At 46.3% G+C, this 19,114-nt stretch overlaps 1 protein-coding gene across 3 annotated transcripts in view; it reads left to right on the top strand.

Moving 5' to 3' along the window:
* Positions 1 to 19,114, top strand: part of FGF18 (fibroblast growth factor 18) — a 70,581-nt gene that overhangs the window by 34,041 nt on the left and 17,426 nt on the right. For all 3 annotated transcript variants that reach the window (XM_068698402.1, XM_068698401.1, XM_068698403.1), the window contains one exon: positions 17,581 to 17,687. In XM_068698402.1, coding sequence (XP_068554503.1) covers positions 17,581 to 17,687 — 107 coding nt within the window. The remainder of the gene's footprint in view (positions 1 to 17,580; positions 17,688 to 19,114) is intronic.

Raw genomic sequence — 19,114 nt, 5'->3', positions numbered from 1 at the left:
AGGTGGTGGGGTAAAGACCTTTGCTCCTCACCTGGGGGGAAATGGCATGAATTTCATCCTCTGTCTCAACATCCTTGGGTTGTACCTCCCTGATCTCCAACACGAGAGTGGCAATAAACCCTTGCAGGTTTCCGAAAGATAACAGCATTATGAGGGGGGACATGCTAACGAGACGGTGGTAATGGAGAATGTATCAGTAGTCTGGTTAAAACTAATGGTTTTGGTATTTTCAGAAGCTGTGAGGACATTGCTGTTTTCAGGTTTGGGTTTCTTCAAGAAAGGTGTTAGGCTTTATAAAAACTAAGGCACTTTAATTGCTCAGATTTTACCTCAACTTTTAAAAAACCAGATAGGAATTTCCGCAGTCGCGAGGTGGAGCACAGCAAACATTCACGATGCCAGTAGCATTGCGTGGCCGTCTGGAAGAGGAGAGAAGAGCCCTGTCCCCTCCGAATCTGCACAGAGCCTCAGGCTGAGCAGAAAGGTGAAAAATATCAATCTCTGAAGACGAGAAATTGCTGATGCATGACGCTTGGAAATCTGGAAGAGTCCAAAAAGGGAGCTGAAAATACCCCCCAAAAGTGACTATCTGTGGCTTGAACGAAATAGTGTCCGATCAGCATTCAGAAACCGCTGAATTCAGGCCGTTCCAATACTGGCATTTTCCAGACTGCCTGCCAGTCGGATGCAGAGGAGAACACGTGTAGAGCGTCTGCGGTCTCCTCAGCGCTCGCAAGAAGGGGAAGGCAAGCTGGAAGTAAAGGGAAAGAGAAGGCCCAGTAAAAAAAAAAAAATAAAAAATCATTATTTTTTCTTACTGTGAGAGAGAGAGGAGTGTTGGGGTTGGAGGGAGATGGTTGCATGGCTGCACTGTGTGAGCATCTTTCTTAATGAGCCATGCCAGCAATAAATAGTGCATGCTTTTGTCCCTAATGAATTTTAAGTATTTTCAGAATGCCCATAAGAGACGATTCAGGCTTTTATGGTGACATAGAAGCTGAGAGCTTCTAAATGTCTCCTGAGCTTTGTGTCCCTGATGTTTGTTGTAGTCACTTTAGGAACATGCCTATCTTTTGCATATGCTACCTGAAGTGACTGAGTTTGAAGAAGCACTCAGTAGTACTCAAATTTATTTTCCTCTTGTGTCTGAGCTGAAATGACTGCCTGTAAGGCCTTCTCCTTTGCATTTACAGCTGCAAAAAAGGGTGCTTTTCTAACCAAAGCAGTAAGAGAAAACCCAGCCATCTGCTGTGACCCAGCCTTCTTGTAACAGTAATGAGCTTTGGGTCTTCTCCAACGAGCAGCTTCCCAGAGATCACAACTGGATGGCAGCTGTCTTGGCTGGAAGGATTTGGCCCCAGGTAGCGCGGTGGAGATGAGTCCTCATCCTCAGCTGCTTCTGTTCCTCATCAAAGAACTGTGCTCGTGCGACGGAGGAGGAGTGGATGTTGTGCCTGGATGGTGGTGACGCAAGCTGAAACATATTCTGGTCGGTGTTGGAGCATATGGCAGGCGAAATACACTTGGGATCCAGGCTTCAAGCTGGCGTGGCTGGTATGGTTTGGTTTATACCCTTTGTTCTGAAGTGCTTTTTCCAAGAATAAGCAGGAGAGGAAGCAGACAACCAGATATGAAGAGGGAACCGTAGCAGCAGGAGAAGATCACCCGCAGCCACTGCAAGAGATGAAGACCCTGTGATGTGGAGAAGCAGCAGGGAAGAGCTAAGAATCGGATGGCATATATGCACCAGATAAATCTAAAAAGTGGAAAAGCAATGTCCAAATGGCTTCCAGTGCTTGGCCAGGGATGGTCATGAGGTCTGCACTGTGTCCCTGGCTCCCCCTATGGGAGATTATGTGGGGGATATCCTTCCCATAACCCCCCCTGTTCACCACTTGAGGACATTTTGGGATTCCTTGTTCGAAATTACATGTGTCAAAGCAGTGGGTGAACTCAGCTGCTGAAAGCTGGTCTTGTCTCATTGGCATCAGTCTTGTTGTCTCTGATTCCAGAAGCCTGGATGGGTAACTTTAGTATAAATCCTGAACAGAATTTCTGCTTGTTGTGTGGAGCTAGAGGGGTCACAGTGTTGGATCTCTTTTATGACTGAGCCCTGAGTTTCTTCTTGCCTGTGGTCATGAAAGTCCTCGGACTTCAGCAGAGCCATTTCCAAAGCGACTGTGTGAGACTGAAAGGAGATTAAGTGCCCAGCAGTGCCTCCTGTTCCTCTTGTGTCTTGCACCTTTGTTAAGACCTTGCATTTCAAGCCATTTTAGCCAGTGGGAGGCAAATCAAAGCAGTTAGGTTTTAGCCCGTGACAATAGTACGGTGCTGCGTGGCCAGGCTAGCCCCTTTTCTTTGTGTGACGCTTGGTCAGCAGCAATTCTTACCTTTATTTCATTTGCTTCTGCATCTGCATTCTTGACTTTTTTTTTTTTTTTCCAAGTTAAAGTTTTGACTGGTGACTCGTTAGGAGCAAATAGGCAAAAGGATATTGACTTTACACCTACTAATTTGGGGGTGCTAACAAGTAAACATAAGAGCTGTATGGTCACTGGGTAAATTGAGCCACCTGGAAGGACTGGAGGAGGGGAGCTCAAAAGCATAACAAAGAAACTGCATTTTAGTTCCTGGACAGTCATCTTGGTTGTTCTCGCAGTTGTAACGAGTTTGGGTGAACATTTGACTGTCACCAGTGCTGAGACCTGTTTTGGGCTTTGCCAGGGTTTTCTAGTGCCAGAACTATCAAACCTGTGTGGGCATAAGATGAAGCTAAAATCCTAATTAGGAGATGCTAAATATGTTTGCTCAGAAATGAGGTGCCCTTTACAGCGGCTGGTGGAACAAAGCCTTCTTCCTTCAGCATATGTGTGCGCAGCATGGTGCATGAGTCAGGATCCGGGTAGCTCTGGGGCTGGCATGCTGTGTATGCTGCAGGCAGAAGGGAAGTTACCGAGACGTGTAGCAGCTCTGATATACCTAGAATAAGTACAGACAGTAGCAAAAATCAGCAGTGTGGGAGCACACCAGACATCAGTCCTCCAGCTGCAGTGTGGAGGCACAGAGTCAGTGGGGAGATGTGTGGTAGGGGAGTGGAGAGGAAATTTCGACCTCCAGAGTGAAAATCTGGGGAGAGTGGGAGCTGTGTGGATGGTGGCTGGATTTGGAGTGGATGTTAATACCTTCCTGATGCCCAAAAAGTAAATGTGAATCAGTGCAGCTCCACGTACTGCAGGCATCATGGGGGCAGTCATGGGCACGGCCATGGCCATGTGGTTGCTGTTGGGGTCTGCTCTCAGTTCCACTGCTTCTGGAGCCCAGGCCTGTTCGTCTGCAGCGATATCTCTGACACAATAACCATACACCCTGAGGTATTCTTAACCCAAGCCAAGGATGTCAGCGTTCTCGAGGAGAGCAGCTGAGTCTAATCCTGAGGGGCCTGCTGTGGGCAGAGGGTTGAGCCAGGTGACCTCCAGAGATCCTTTCCAGCTTAAATTATTCTGTGATTTGGTGAGTGTCTTTCAGCAGTGATTATCAGAACAGACCTGGTTGATCAAGTTGTCAATGATCAGTTACTTTGAAGACAGTGGTTCTTCATCAGAGGCAGTGGGACCCTTAGGAAGCATCTTGTGGTGGTCTGCCCCTCCCTTTCCTCCTTGTGATTTTGAAGAATTTGTAGTCTGTAAAAATTAGAAGCAGGCAAAATTATCCATGCTGCCATGCTAGTGCTTCTGCCCTTTCCCTCAGCTTGACGTGACTCGTGTTTGTAAAGATGATACCTTTCTGCACCACGGGTGTAACCTGTAGTTCATTACAAGGTGTGCTCTGTGTAGTGGAGGGGCATGCTTTGCACCAGTGCCGTAACCAATACCTGCCATCTTTACTCCTTTCTGGACATTAAACCAGTTTACTGTGTACTTTGAATGGGGAGGAAAGGCAGACAAGGAAATCCCTCGGCCTGAGTCTGTCTCTCCACATTGCTTCCCAGACTCCAGACTGGAGTCCCCAGTCCTGCTGTATCCGCTCCAGGCTTCCTTTCTCCGAGCCCCGCTTTGCTGTTGTGACTTTCAGCCTCAGCCCTTCTCCTCAGTGCCTGACCTGGCTGAAACCAATATCAGTCTCTCAGCAGGAGGAACCTGAGGAAACGCAGCAAATTTCAGCTCCTGGGGCTAAATTGTTGTGCTCTTTAACAGCAAACTGTGTCGAACTAATTGACAACCAGCTTTAAACATACCCTGATCAAGCAAATACATTGATTTATTTTTTCCTCTCTTACCAAGTGTTAAGCAGCTTCCAGCTTGGTTTCCTCCCCAAGAATTGGATAACTCATCCATTGTGTAGTAAAACTGATGGGCAGTTTTGACCTTTATACAATCCTTTAGGTATGTTGAGGGAGGAAAGAGTTTTCTTATACTATACTCCTGTGACTCTTTGACCACTTAAAAACAAAACAAAACAAAAAAGCCCAACCCAAAACCACACACAACAACAAAAGATGAGCCATTTTCTCTGGATGTCTTTGAAAGAAGCTCAGTTTAGAGACAGACTGGAGAGAAAGGCTATTGATTTTGTTTGACCTCCAAACAGACTGCGGTCAGTATATTTTCCCTGTTGGAAGCGGTTCGGGGCTCTGAATTTCACTGTCAGCGTTTGTATTCTAAAGTGTGCTGGAGCTTTTGCTGCTTCTTCAATAAACAGCAAGCTTTAAGGAGAGGAAAGGTAGATAGGTATTTCCCACTGGATCTGTCCTCCCTTTCTTTTTCTATCCTGTAAAACTTGGTTGTGCTGCTGATCGAGCATTCACAATTTCTTTTCCCCAGACATCCTGCAGGTTAGCGGCTTAGGCTAGGACTCCAAAGCAACAGTTTTGTGATTCCTGTCTTGCTTTTTCGAGTGCTGAGCCAGATCTGTTACCAGCCTGCTACTTTCTTACGTGCACTCGCGCCCATTGCCATACCTGGCATTAGGAGAGAGATGCGGCTCTTTCTGCACTGATGCAGTCTTGGTTTGTCCCTCCAGCAGAGCCTTCCTGGCTTGCACCACCTAGTAGGTCTTGTGCATTTTTTTTTACCCCATCCTGTACACAATAATAAGCCTTCTAAAAAGTACTCTCCCCATCTTATACCCCGAATATCAACTTTTACATAGGAAAGCTTGCTTTATTTGTACTTGGTCTCCCGCAGTGAAACCAGGCATTCTGTTTGGTGACTGCTGTAGTCCTGGAAATGCAGGGACTGCTCTGTTTGCTGCAGGCTGGGGTAAATTGTAAATGTTCTTGTAACACAGTTTGTGCCAACTGCTGTGCCCTTTCTCGGGGGATTGCCTATCAAGGAGTGGTTCAAGGGCTGGAAGGACGTGCAGGATGTGTGAAGGCCACAGAGCTTTTGATTGTCAGGTTTCAAATGAACTTCTCGGAGCTCCTTTGAGATGAGCAGTACCAATCAGCATCTCTCCATGCCGAGGTGTTGATTGCATTATCTCCTCATAATTTAACAATAACGCTTTTCACAGCATGTATTTGGTTTGTGTACTTCCTCCTGCTTTGCGGCAAATTCAACACAGCCAGTTAGCTACTTTTGCACATCAAAGGGCAGCCAGACAAACCTGGGAAGATTTAATCAAGTGGTGGGCAGAGGCAGGTGACATTAGATACCAGCTGCTGAGCTCTGCTGGCCCTGGTAGCACATGCTTCATGTCTAGCTCAAATGGGTGGACATTCCTAGTATCCTCTGTAGAAAAATAGTTGGTTTTCAGTGCCACCGCCAGCCCCACGCGTGCTTCTAGCTGTGTTTCAGGTCAGGGTGAAAGCTGCTGAAACAGATGCGTGAGAGCCTGCCGTGTAACTGCCTGTAGCATATGTGGTCTGCTGACAATTACACAGCACCAGTTTCTAACTTAAGCGCTTCATTTCCCGGAGTAATAGTCCGCTGCATCCCTAAAAAATAACGTCTGGTGCAATACGTATGTGCTAGCCTGTGCCAAGACAGGCTGAGGGTGCAGCCTGTGCTGTGTGTGGAGCTGTGGTGACTCCCCAGGGCAGGACCTCAAGGCTCCCCAGAACTTTTTCTTGCCATCTTCAACCCAACCCCCCCATGTCTGAATATTCAATTACATTAACCCTTTGCAAATGGCTTGGCAGACACCTCCGGGAGGGGTGAGGAAGAGAACTGTAGTTGTTAAACCTCTGCACAAACATGAAGGAAAGGAGCCGACAGAGGCAGATGAGGTGAGGGGATTGACTTGCTCCTAGGAAGCCCCCAGCCCCAGGCAGGGTGTTAGCCTGCCCAGATCTGTGCCTCTTCCAAGAGCCCAGAGCGGCAGGTGACATACCAGGAAAATGTGTTGTTGGAAATGTAGGCAATCCCTGGGAAAGCAGCAGGGCAATATGTCAATGTACTGCGAATGTTTTCATAGGCATTTTCCAGTACATTTTAATGGTGGATTATGAATACGACAATTTCTTTTTAATGATCTCAATCAACAATGAAGCACACGTTTAAAAAAAAAAAAAAAAAAAAAAAAAAAAAAAAAGCTAAGATGTCCTTGTGTTCTGAGTGCCTGTAATCTGTTTCTAAGAGCTGGGTACCAAAATATCCCTTTGATTCTCAGAGGTAATTGTACCTCTTAATTAGCTGAAGAAAAAAAAACACAGCCTGAGATCTTGCTATATAAATTATAATTAACCCCTTGGCACTGGAAGTTGAGATTTCCTGCCCCCGAGCACAAATGCAAAACGCATTAGCAGCACTTAACGTCAGGCACTCTCGCCCACCGCAGCCGAGGGGTCAGTTCGCTACCCAATAAATACTGCCGCGCTCGGAAGTCCAGTAGGAAAATGGCAGGGAAGCCACGGAAACCCGAGGGGAAGCACTAAATACCCCATTTGAGGATGTTTGACCTGCTTTTTTCTGAGCGCTGCAAATGCCGCAGCGGGAAGGACAACACAGAAAAACCCGGTGGGGAGACGCAAGCGAGGAGAGGGACGTTTCATGGCGAGCGGTTTTGTTCCCTGACATGGCTGGTTGGTTCGCCGTGAGAATGGCTCTTAGAGCTCCCGGTTCACACACCTCGAGTGAAATAATTGTCTATGGCCAGACACACTTGGCTGTGCCTGTTGTATGCAGAGCGCACCAGCCACGGGCGACCGGCCACCCACTGTTATCATTCACCAGCATCCTGCTTTTTTGTCTCCTCCTTGTTCTTGCCAGTTGGGGATGAATTTTAACTCTTCACACTGGAGGTGGACCTGAAGCAAACCGCTGAGTCGGGAAGGCAGAGGCAAGGCAAGCACCACAGCTGTTGTGGGGAGGCTGGAGGCTGCGTGGAGCCTGCTCACACCTGCGGCGTTTCCCTTCCCTGTCCCTGCCTGCCCTGGGCTACAAAGGGTCTCTGCTCATTTCACGCCTATGCTCTGCCCCTTCCTGGTGAAGGGCCAGGCCTGGCGGGTTCCTGGGTTAGGGAATGTCCCCTTTCCCTGCCAGGAGCTTGCACAGAAGCTTCTTCACTCAGAGCAGCTTGTTCCTTTGCTCCTCCTGAGGTTTCAGGTGGAGGAACTGCTCTTCTCCTGTGTGTCAGCCCTAAGGTGGCTGCAACCCTGCCAGGGGGCTACAAAGCTTTCAGACAGGCTGTTGTTTCCCAAGGGCTGTCTCTAGTTGTGTGGCATGGCCTTGGGCCCCCAAACGCCTGTGGCTCTGCCTGTGAGGGATGTCATGGTCCCCGCAGCTCCTCTCGCAGCAGCGGTGGCCATCTGAGAGTTTGGGGTGGCCGCAGCCATGGGGCAACTTGGTCGCCTTGGCCAGGTTCCTAAGGTGGCTTTGTCTGCCACAGAAGTGAGTGGCGGTCCAACTCCTTGGCCTGGCCATGGAGGCTAAAGATGTGGCCATCAGGGCTGCCTTTAAATACTTCAACTCTACTGTTTGTAAATAACCGAGGGGAAACTTGTTCTGTGTACTCTGCTCTGCTTAAAGATTGTAGGAGATAAGAGGAGAGTAACGAGGTGTCCAGCTAGGGAGGAGCGATGTGCTCATCATGGACATAGGGTACCGAGGGCTGGGAGGAGGGATTTTCCTTTGCATTTTTCCTTTGTCCCAAAACTGAAGTTTTAAAAAGTGAATTATATGCTGATTAAAGAGCCCTCCAAGTTAAATAAGCTGTGTTCCTCTGTGCTGGGACAGGTATAGGCTGGACACCTACAGCAGCAGCATCCCTGACAGCGTGTCACCCACCATGTCGAGGGACTGTCCCCTGAATGGATCCACAGGGTCACCCCCGTTAGTGCAGGGAGAGGAGAAATGTGGGCAGCTGGGACAAGGGTCTGGAGCAGGACAAGGTCGTGTTCTGTTTGAGCTTGGCTTCTATGCAGGCTTTTTGCAACACGGTGATATGGGTGATAAATCAAGACAGAAACTGGGATTTTGTTAAAAGATGCTATGGGCATACAGACAAGCAGAGCCTAAAGCATTTGGGAAACTGAAGTATTTGGGGAAAAACATTTGGATGTAAATATGGGACCAAATCTGAGCTTTACAGAAGATGTGTGTCTCTAGGAAATTGAAACTGGAATAAGTAACAATAAGATGGATTTTCATGCTATCAACACTGGTTCTTTAAACATAGAATAACAGTAAGCTGTTAGAGATATTGCCCCTTTGCTGCTCCTGTTCGTAATGCCACAGAAGAAAACTGGCTTAGTTCTGTACTCAATTTATTTTTTATATTGAAATTTAACTTGGAATCTCCTTTTCTAAATCTGAACAGTTGGGCTTTGAATACAGAATTGCATTAGAGCTTTTAAAATACATTTATTAAAACGTAAAACTAATTTTACAGTTCTGACAGGTCTTATTTAAATATCCAATGCCAGATGCCTTTTGTCCCAAGTGACTATAGAAATGCAAAGAAAAAAAAAAACACTTTTGAAACTTTTCATGCAATTTAAAATGAAGTAAAAGGTAGGCAAATAGTCCTACATATGCTGTCTACCAAAGGCAATAGTTAAGAAAAAAACATGTTTCCAGAAATAGATATGAAACCAAAGGTGCTAAAGGCAGAGTTAATTTGTTATCAGATTTTTATTATTTCTGTTGCTGCTGCTCTGAGAATAGCTGGAAGAACTGTGTTATGTCTGTGGGGAGAGGTCTTTTTTAAGGGGTTGATATTGAAAACCCTCCTCTGAGGGACACCTTGGCTGCAGTCGGTTCAGAGCGTGTGCATCCCTGGAACGGAAGGACCAGGCTCTGCAGCTGATCAGTTCTCACTCCCCTATTTCAACCTTTACTGGAAAAGTCATGTTGGCATTTGACAATTGTATACTTCACTTACTAGTACATTATATTCTGTATGGCAAAAGCGAGTGTCAGCAGCATGAGCATTAAAAAGCCAGTTGTATTTCTTTGAAAATGTGTTTGCATCCGTTTGTAACACTGATCCCTGTTTAAAATCTTAAAACATATGGGGAAATGTTCTCTATGCCAGAACATTTTCTTCAGGTAGGTTGTGCTGCTGCCTCTGCTCTTCTGGGTTCCAGAGCCACAAGAATCCCATTGAAAATACCGTAGCATCGTGCAACTTTATTTTCAACATATTTTAACTTGTTGGAAGAAAGGAGAGTTACAATGAGCCCCTTTGAGAAAATGCACAAGCACGCTTATGTTCCTATCTGTAAAATTAATTGTCATATTTTCAACTTTTACTGGGCAGCACAGAATAATAAAACCTGCACGGTATACAGAAAATGTAACATTCATTTCTGTGCCAGATGTGGCTGATAACTTAATTCAACTAACACCGCAAATACCTTATGCATTGCTCCTGATTTGACACCAGTTTGGAGTATGCACAAATACAACATGAGGACCTGGATGGGGCTAACTTTTGGAGTGTGTGAAACCATCACGGTGTTGGCAGGGGGAGAGATTTATGTGCTTGGGACTCCTCGGTGAGGGGATGTGGTGATGCTAACATCACACCTACTTCATTGCCGAGGATGAGCAGCCAACCACCAGGCTGCCCAAGATAGATGGATGAGTGCTTTGGGGTCTGTCCTACGCCTCTGGCCACAAAGAGAGCAGCTTTGAAGAAGCAAGAGTACATGGGGTTCCCATAGTTGTCATTCTCTGCTTATTGTTATTTTTGTGTACATCAGTATTTTTTTTGGGTTCAGCTGAGACTGGGAACAAGAGAGTCAAAATAACTTCTGCAAAGTTTGTTCTTGTGGTAATTCTAGCCCTCCGTGGGACGGGGAAGGTTCACGTTATTTCCAGACCCAAGAGACTCCAATACTTTGGATGTGTTTCAGCTGCACGCTCAGGGCCAGGTTCTGAGGTCCTTGTCTGTTGGTCTTTACTATGTCAGTAGGAGTTTATTCAAATGAGAATGATCAAAGACATCAGGGTTTGGCCCTTTATTTTTCATTTTAGGTGCTTTTTCAAGCATAACAGAGCTTCTGAACTTTTTGAGGCTCATCCTTCACTAATTCCAGACTTGGAGCCTGGCAGCTTTTCAAGCAGTTTTCCTGCCTCTGTAGAAATACTGTCCACTTGAGCTGTGTTTGGAGACAGCAAGACACCCTGGTGAGATAGAGGAATTTCTGTGCTAACATTTTTAACGTTTCTCTTTCCAGGCCTACGTCTTAGTCATTGCAAGCTCGCAGGTGGTAAAGTTCAGTTCAGAATTTGTTCACTGCCGCTCCCCGCCCAGACGTTTTTAAAGCACACAACCTATTGCCTGCAGTTTTACTGAATCTTGTCTAAATAAGCTTATTCACCATAATTAAAGCTACTGCCAAAGTATTTTTAGTGTCTCTTATGGTGAATTATGTATAAAACATCTGCAAGAGGCCAAGTCTTATTCTCCAGTGCTTAATCCTGTTTTCATATACCTACAAATGGGTGCAAACGGCTCAGTGTCAGAATGACAATATTTTACACCCACTTTTCATGTGGGTAAATGATGACCGGACTCTGGGTATTGCAGATCTGGGTAGGTATCATGGTACTTATGGTCTTAATGTTGTCCTCATATATATACATATATAATTTTGTTTTGTTTTATTTAAATTGGGTAAAACATGTTAAGACCTACCTAGGTAATTATTCTGGTCTTACGTCCACTAAACTGTCAAACGATTTTCATATGTATGGACTGGTTAAAGACCTCAAGTTTAAGTGAATATTTTCATTTAGACTTCTCTCAAGACGAACATTGTTATTAATAGAGTTAGCTTATAGGGATTGTGTCTGAAAGCTCCTTTAGGAGCCAGAGTGGGCAATCCTGAGAAGAGTACTTCTTTGTTTCAGATTCATTTTTTTCCCCGTGGTATTGCCGTTCTGGCAGAAGCAGTACACCTTCTGCAGAGCTGTGAGGCAGGCTCACCTGAGATGATCCCTGAGATGCTCGGGGAGCGCTGGCAGCTCCAAGTCATTCCTTGGGCATCTTTGGTTAGCCGCTGCTGGACTGGCAGGGGATTTTGGGGTGGGCATCTCTGAAGGTGCAGGCTCTAGCAGCGTGACAGGCTTAAAGAGTGGATGCTTCAGCAGCATGTAAGTGACATTGTAGTACCCAAATGCCTTTAGTAGCTGAATATCTTGTCCTGTGCACCCTGCAGCATTAACTGCCTGTGGCAGGGTGTTGTGCTCGCACATCTGTATTGGGTTGGGTACATGGGCTGGTGTGGTTGGCACCAGCACGGATATTTCCACATGTCTTGGCCTCGCATCACGTAGACGTGCCCAGCAAGCGCCGAGTGGGTAGCTCAGGATCCTGGAAACAGGACAGGACATCTTTTTGCCGTTAGACTGTTGGTTGCAGATGAGAGTGCTTGGAAGCATTTCCCAGAGACTGAAGCCCTTATCAGCTACTTCAGAGGTAAAAACCTCAGGAAGATGCTCCAGTGTGTGCTAGGAAGGGAATTTTAGCTCATTTCTCTGTTGAAGCTGCTGGGATCCTGGGCTTTTCTATCTTCTCAAGCCCTTAAGGTGGTTGCAGGCAGCAGAGAGAGGAGACAGCCCTTTGGAGGGCTGGGAGGGGAAAGCTCCTACATCCTGTGTCCACCCACCCAGGGACAGGACCCTGAGGCCATGCAGCGATCCTTATCAGCACTCCAGGGACTTCCGAGGTGTGCAAAGTCCTTTGTGTGGAAGTATGTGCAGGATCAAGTAGCTGCAGTGTAAGTGCCTTTGAGGTCTTTGCTGCATTATAGATTTTCTTCTGACGTCTCCCATGCAAATATTTAACCTGTCTGGTTCCTGAGAGCTGCTAGCACTGGTGTGTGCTGTTATGGGAGGGACGGGTTGTCTCTGAGCTTCCTTCTGTTCCCACGGAGCCCTCTGCCCTGCTCCCCTTCCAGCCCCAACAGCAGGCACACAGGAGTGCCATGGGGGATAAGAATGGGCTGATGCTCCAAGGGGCTCACATGCCTGAAATCCAGTCTTTGTCCCTAACTCCATCAGTTGACTGAACAAGAGGTGGTGGTTGTTCCTTCAAACCTGGGTGCTTAGAGGCGTTTAGAAGGAAACACCGGGGGCCTGAACCTTGGCGCAGTTGTTCCTCCACTTCCTCGTGACCACCCCTTGTTGTGATTTGACATTTGTAGCCTGTGCTCCCCCAGGACAGATGGGATGAGCTTCTGGTATTGGGAGGTGGGGCAGAGCTCTGCCCTCCCGACCACCAGCCTCACTGATTTCAGTAGTTACACCTGATTTGCACCTGAGCAATGGAGAAGGGGATCGGGTTGTATGGGCTATAACTATTTAAAATGATGCAATTTGGAGGAATATAAAAGCGAGCAAATAAAAATTATGGATGCAGCATAGATTCCCTCACTTCTCCTTAGTCTACAGGCTTTGTTAGACTCTACAGACTTTATGTAATTTTGGCATTATTTCTTCTTCGTTATGTCATGAATGTGAAGTGGAGACAGGATCTTTCTCTCTGATGTTGTGGTCATACATAAAATCAAAAGGATTCGTGGTTTTTGGTAAGGGTAGGCAGTGTTCAAACTAGTTTAAGCTGCATGGATGTGCAGAAGAGTTTGCTCTTGGCCAGCCTGGGCTTCTCACTGGAAGGTCCTACAAGAGAATAAATCTTTTTCTCCGAAACTCTCAGGGGATGAGTTAGATGTGATACGTGCTGGGAACTATGTAAAAAGCTGTTCTCCATTGCAGGAGCTGTGGCCACAGCATCAGTTCATCTATACATCCTTTCTTTTCATTAACTGGAAATGGTTTCAGATACTGAGAATAGTTTCCCAACTTGGAATTGTGTGAGACTGTAAAGACAAAAAAAAAAATTACAAAAGCCTGGGAACTTGGTCCCTCTGAGGTCCTTTTCTCCAGAAAGCCTCCCTTAACTGGCCTGTTGAAGATGCAGACTATTGTAGCCTGGCCTCGAAGCTTTTAAAAATTGTTAGTTCAGAAAGTGCAAATACAGCATAGGAGGACTTGGTTAGATGGGCTCCTGTGCTGGCCGTCAGCAGACCGACTCCTCCAGCCTGTGGGCTCTGTCTCATCCAGCTTTCCTTGAAGGCAAAACCAGAGTGCGAAGAAGCAAATTGGTTTACTCTGATTATGGTCAGTGCTTCTTCAGAAATGTTCATAATTATCCAGTCCTGCTGCACCTTACTTGCATATTCCTTTTTACTGTCCTTTGCACCTGAAACTAGCTGGCACTTAGGATTCTGTGATACCGTATAAACCTGGTGCTTACTGTGCCCTCTTTCTCTTCTCTTTCCCTGGGCTTTTCTGGCTCCCATCCTTGCACTCCCAGAAAATATTTGAAAGATAATTCGGCATATTTTCTGCCACCTTCGCATATCTCCCTGACTTGGTGTTTTTTTAGCTGGAAGATAGCTTTTCAACATATATATGTAATCCTTTTCACCTAGACATTTGAGGAATTCCAGTCTCTTCCAGTGGGAGTTTTCAGGAAGGTTTAGGTTAAATGGGCCAATAAGGCAAAAGCATGTAGCAGAAGATCTTACCCTCTAAAGACATCTTTTTTTTTTTTTTTTTCCTTTCTCTGTCTCTCTCTCTTTTTTTTTTTTTCCTTGAAAATATGTCAGAATATCTAGTTGTCAAAGAATTTAAACAATAATACCTGATCTGAAGGCTAGAGTGCAGGGCTTTTGAAAATAAAGATTGTAATCTCTTCCCAGTGTATCCAGGGGCAAATGGAGCTCAAAGTAAGGAGTGCAGTGGGGTGAGCAGCACGCTGCTGTGGGGGCACTGCCCCTGCCTGGTGTGGCTGATTTCCATCGAGAACTCGCGTAAAGTTCCCTTGCTTTTACAGGGCTGGGATTCACCCCAGCTGGTTTTAGCTGTCTGGAAGCTAAATGTGTTTTTCATGGACGTTATCTGGGCTGTTGAGAGAATTTAGGTAGAGACAGGTAAATCCTCCCTCATTTAGGTGGCTGTTTTTAAAAGGAGAATCTAAAGGGTGCCTTAGACTAGAAACCAACTGGGTTGTGAACCCTAGCCCAGACTCATCTCTCTTGCAGGAAAGGAGGACAAGGATACCTAAAAGTAAGAACACATTTACAGTATCTTAAGACTCAGGTTCTCCAGAAGCAGTACCCATGAGTTGCCTCAGCCCATGCTCTGGCAGCCAGGATCCTCCTTCTGCTGATCCTCCTTCCCTCTGCTCCCTGTTCCTAGACTTTAGGTGCAGGGGCCGATGAGCCTTGTTGGAACAGGGGGTTATGTGGGTGCCTTTACTGGTGTGGTGCTGCACTGGGTGTTTGCCCATCCACTGCTGCTTGGTCCATGCAGTGGCACTCATCCGGGAGGGATTTTGGTGCTGGCATAACCTCTGCAGCCCACAGGAAAGGTGAGTCCCATTTCATTCTAAATTATAACATTATTTTATTAGATCTTTAAACTTTATTTAAATTCTTTATTTAAAAAGGGGGAGGAAGGTATCATATTTTAATTAGTAGTGGTGTCAAAGGAGACCTAGATTAATTATTTGAAATCACTCCATCCAGATGGTTTTAATTTTCACAGCAGGGAACCGGCATCTTTTTAAGGTGATATTTTTCAAATTAAAATCAGCTTGGATATTACTCATACTGGCTGCAGCACGAGGGGGTGGGGGAAGCAGACGGTGTGCCCCGTGTTTGTTCATCGCAGCACGGACTTGCACAGGGGGCACCCAGCGCTGGAGGCGTGTGGGTTGCTGACCGTCTGGCAGGACAGCAGCCCAAGCAGAGGAATGGAGAGGTTTTCAACATTTGCTTCTCCTTTGGCTGGACAAGACCCATACCTGATATTCAGGGTTATTCTTAGCAGTTCTAGTAGCAGCGCTGAGGCTCGGGGGGACAGGGGATGCCTTGCAGCTGAGATGTGTTTCCGAGCAGGGGCTAGCAGGAGCGGGGCAGGTGGTACAGGCAAACTTGGAGCATCCTGTTTTCGCCTGCGTGCAAGCTGTCAAGCCCTAGCTGGACAGCCCTTTGGTGGCCCCGCTTGCATCACTGGGTGGATTTGGCACTGTAGGTCTGCAGGCAGCTCCTCGGAGCTCTGGGTGTTGATGGTGTTTCATGAGCCAGTCTTTGGCATCTCTTGTGCTGGCTCTGGAACTGCCTCTTGCGTTCAGGCTGCTGTTCTCCCGCTCTCAGATTGACCATTTAGCGCTCAGGTCCTTCCTCATGTGAGGAGTCAGTCTTTCACAGTCAGTTCTTTACAGATAAATGGCTATTGCCTGATCCATTTGTGCAGCATCACATTCGAGCAGCCCCCCTGAGCTGCTTGTAGTGGTGGGCGTTCTCCAAAGGACATACCAGTTGGCTCGGCCTCCCCTGTAGCCCTGTCTTTGATCTGTGACATGCTCTGTTATCCTGGCTTTGCTTGTCTTTATGTCCTTACTATGGTGGAACATTTCTGGTTCATGTGGCCCTTCCTCACTTAAGCGTGCAGGTGACCCCTGGTTTGGTGCCTCCTTGGCAGGTGGGGACACAAAGCCTGCAGCCCTCCGCTGTTGCTGGCAAGCTGGTGTCCATCCGAAAATATGTTCCATTTCTGAAAGATTTAGAGATAAATGTCCATATTTATGTGTGTTTGCAAGTAGTATACTGGTATAAATCAGGTGTTATCCCATTTGCTGTCTGAAAGAAGTTGTTCTTTAGATATCCCCTGTGATAAAGGTTTAATATATCTAAATAAATGTAAACAGCTGGTAACTGGCAAACCTTGAACTTGCATATGTGACTGAGCTGCAGAGGGAAAACTCCATTTAGGGCCCTTGTGAGTTAAAGGTTTGTGATATTTGCTCTGCTGCAGAAGCCAAAAGCTGACTTTACAAGTGGGAAAAATATTAATGCGTTTAAATGAAACAAACTCCTATTTCTATCCCCATGGTAAATCCTTACAGTGAACATATTTGCTCTTAGAGGGTTTTAAAGTTTGAAATATGAATGCCAAAAAGAATGTGACTTTTTGCAGCACAGATCAAACATTCTCCAGAGTTTGGCAAAAACTGTGTTTCTACGGTAAGACTCAGTTCTTACAAACGTGAGAATTTCCAGAGCAGGACCGTGGATTTGCACTTGCTGACACTTACACATTCTTGCATTGTGTTTCTACCATGTCTACTTTCTCCCCTGCATATCGGAGATGGAGCTGAACCAAAATGTCCAGTCTGCATGTTCCTGCCTCTCCAGGGAAATTCTTGGAATCTGAACCTCGAGCATGACTGGAATTTGTGTTTAGATCAGAGACAGAATGAAATGCTGAATTTGAATGTGTATAGGTTTTAGTGATGATGATAGCATGCTACGCGTCTGGGTGACAGCTTGACCCAATTCTGCAAATAAAATTGTGTCAGGACTGTCTAAAGATGCAGCAGAAATCTAGCCCCTGCCATGGCTGCTGGAAATGCTCCAAAGCAGCATTGTAGCCTTAATAATAGGCATTATGAGATTGGCCATATTTCTCCTAGCTAGAGCATGAGTCAAGGGCTTGGCAGAAGTGGATTGCCACAAAGAAATCAGAGACGACCTGGGAACATATCTAGATGCTCTGAGGACTTCTGAGCGTGGGTGTTCATCATACAGAACAAGCAGTGCTGAATTTCTACCCTGCTAGCTGCCACAGGGATCTTCAGGAGGTCGCTGAGATGTCTGCACCACGAGCGTGTGGCTGCGATGCTTCTGTGAAGCGTTTGAGGGCTGCTGCCTGTGGGGAAAGGAAATTGATTTTAGTCGTGCTAGTCTTGTACCTTGCATGAGAATTAAATCCACTTTCTTACTGAGAACCCTCCTGCAGTGTGCAGGAGAGCATCTAGCGTTGTATTCCTGACGGGATAGCACGGACATATGGAGCGCACATGTGTGCGTGCATGTTCTGTGCTAAACGGGCATTAAATCTGGAGCATCTGCACAGGAGTCAGCAGAGACGTGTCAGACTTGCACCTGTAACAAGTCTGAAGCTCAGCGCATGGATGGTTCTTTGAGTTGTTCCCTTGCAGGGCATCCAAGCAGCGTGGTGTGGTTCAGGGGGAGGCAATGAGACGATATGCTGCTCAGCTTTGCACACTCTAACTTCATGTGACCACGTTGGTAAATGCTTTTTTTTCTTCTTCCTTTACAAGCCCAGCTTCTAGTGGAAACGGACACTTTCGGCAGTCAAGTCCGGATCAAAGGGAAGGAGACAGACTTCTACCTTTGCATGAACAGGAAAGGCAAGCTAGTGGGGAAGGTAAGTGTTTCCAATTAATTCATTTGTAAAGCGACTGTTACCTTCAGCAGCCTCCTCAAAGCTGTAATGGTGTGTATGAGCTGTGTCTGTCAGCCTCAAATGAAAAGCAGGAACGTGGCATTTTGAGGCAGTCCGTAACTTCACCAAGCCTCCTCCACATCCATAAAACCAAATCTGCAGCCAGCCACCGTGTTTCTGTGGCAATGATTTGGGTGCATGTGGGTTTGCATTTCATGGTTGAGGAAATTGACAAAAGATGTCATTTCTGCATGACAGTGTTACAGACATCTCCACGATAACTTCATGACTTGATTCAATTCTGACTTTAGAATGAAATTGGAAGAAAGGAAACATAGGGACGTGCTAGAAAGGGTAGCAAAAGAGAACTTGTTTCAGTGGTGAGTCAGGATGTAGGGTGGCAAAGCTAATACTGGAATCTGAACATCTTATTAGGGCTGGGCCTCCTGGTTCTAGCATTACAGGAATATTTTATTACTTTGGATCCCTGCTCGATGGAAGCATGCAGCAAATTACAGCATATTCACCCATGCAGCTTAACTTCTTTGCTGAAGTCATATTTTTACGTATTAACTTGTTTTTGTAACTTAGGCGGTTTTTCTGTATTGTTGGCGAACCTAGAAGCTTGCTAAGCAGGCAGGAGGTTGTTCAAAGCTAAAATATCACCAAACACCCCAAAAGGCCCCCTCCCCCTCTGCCCACGCTATGCACCGCCAGAAATTAAAATCTGGCATCTTTGTGGCTGTGAAAAAGGGAAGCAGAGTTTTGTTTTGAGTCAACAAAGGCAGAGCAGTGAAAGCCACACTCCCAAACAGAAACCAGAAACCAATTGCTCTGATGAAACATTATTTACTTTTGTGGTCCCAAGAGTGACACTTGTGGGACAAGTGCCTTCCCCAGAGGATCCTTCCTGCCACTTTTGTTTTCCTCACAAGCACTACAGATGCTTCTTTCGAGACTGAGCCCAGATCTCTCAGATGCAGCCGCTAGCTGTGGCGCCCTGCCTAGCTCACTGAAGATCTGCTCTTGTGACGCCGGGAGCATCCAGGATGCTGTTCAAAATCAGTGGGGACTTGGGAATACGTGGTGCTCCGGGAGAGCTGGACCAAAGTGGGCACTGCTCTCTGCTTCCTGCACCTCTGCGGTGTAATTACCTGCTCTGACTGGGACACCGCTGCTTGATCTTGGACAAGAGATTTGTTTTTTGGCTGGGTGTAGATGTCTTGGGATACACGCTGATGCTTTTGAACATTGCACTGAACGCAAACCCAACCGCTGATTTTTTTACACCTTAGTTTTCTATCATTTATATGTAATAATAGCATTTTTTCCCCTTGTCTTAGAAATGTTGTGAGGATAAATATGTTAATATTTATGAGGTGCTGGTAGTACAGTAATGGAGACCTTAG

Source organism: Anas acuta, chromosome 14 (assembly GCF_963932015.1).
Source record: "Anas acuta chromosome 14, bAnaAcu1.1, whole genome shotgun sequence".
Lineage (NCBI taxonomy): Eukaryota > Metazoa > Chordata > Aves > Anseriformes > Anatidae > Anas > Anas acuta.
This window is presented reverse-complemented; position numbering and strand designations above follow the sequence as displayed.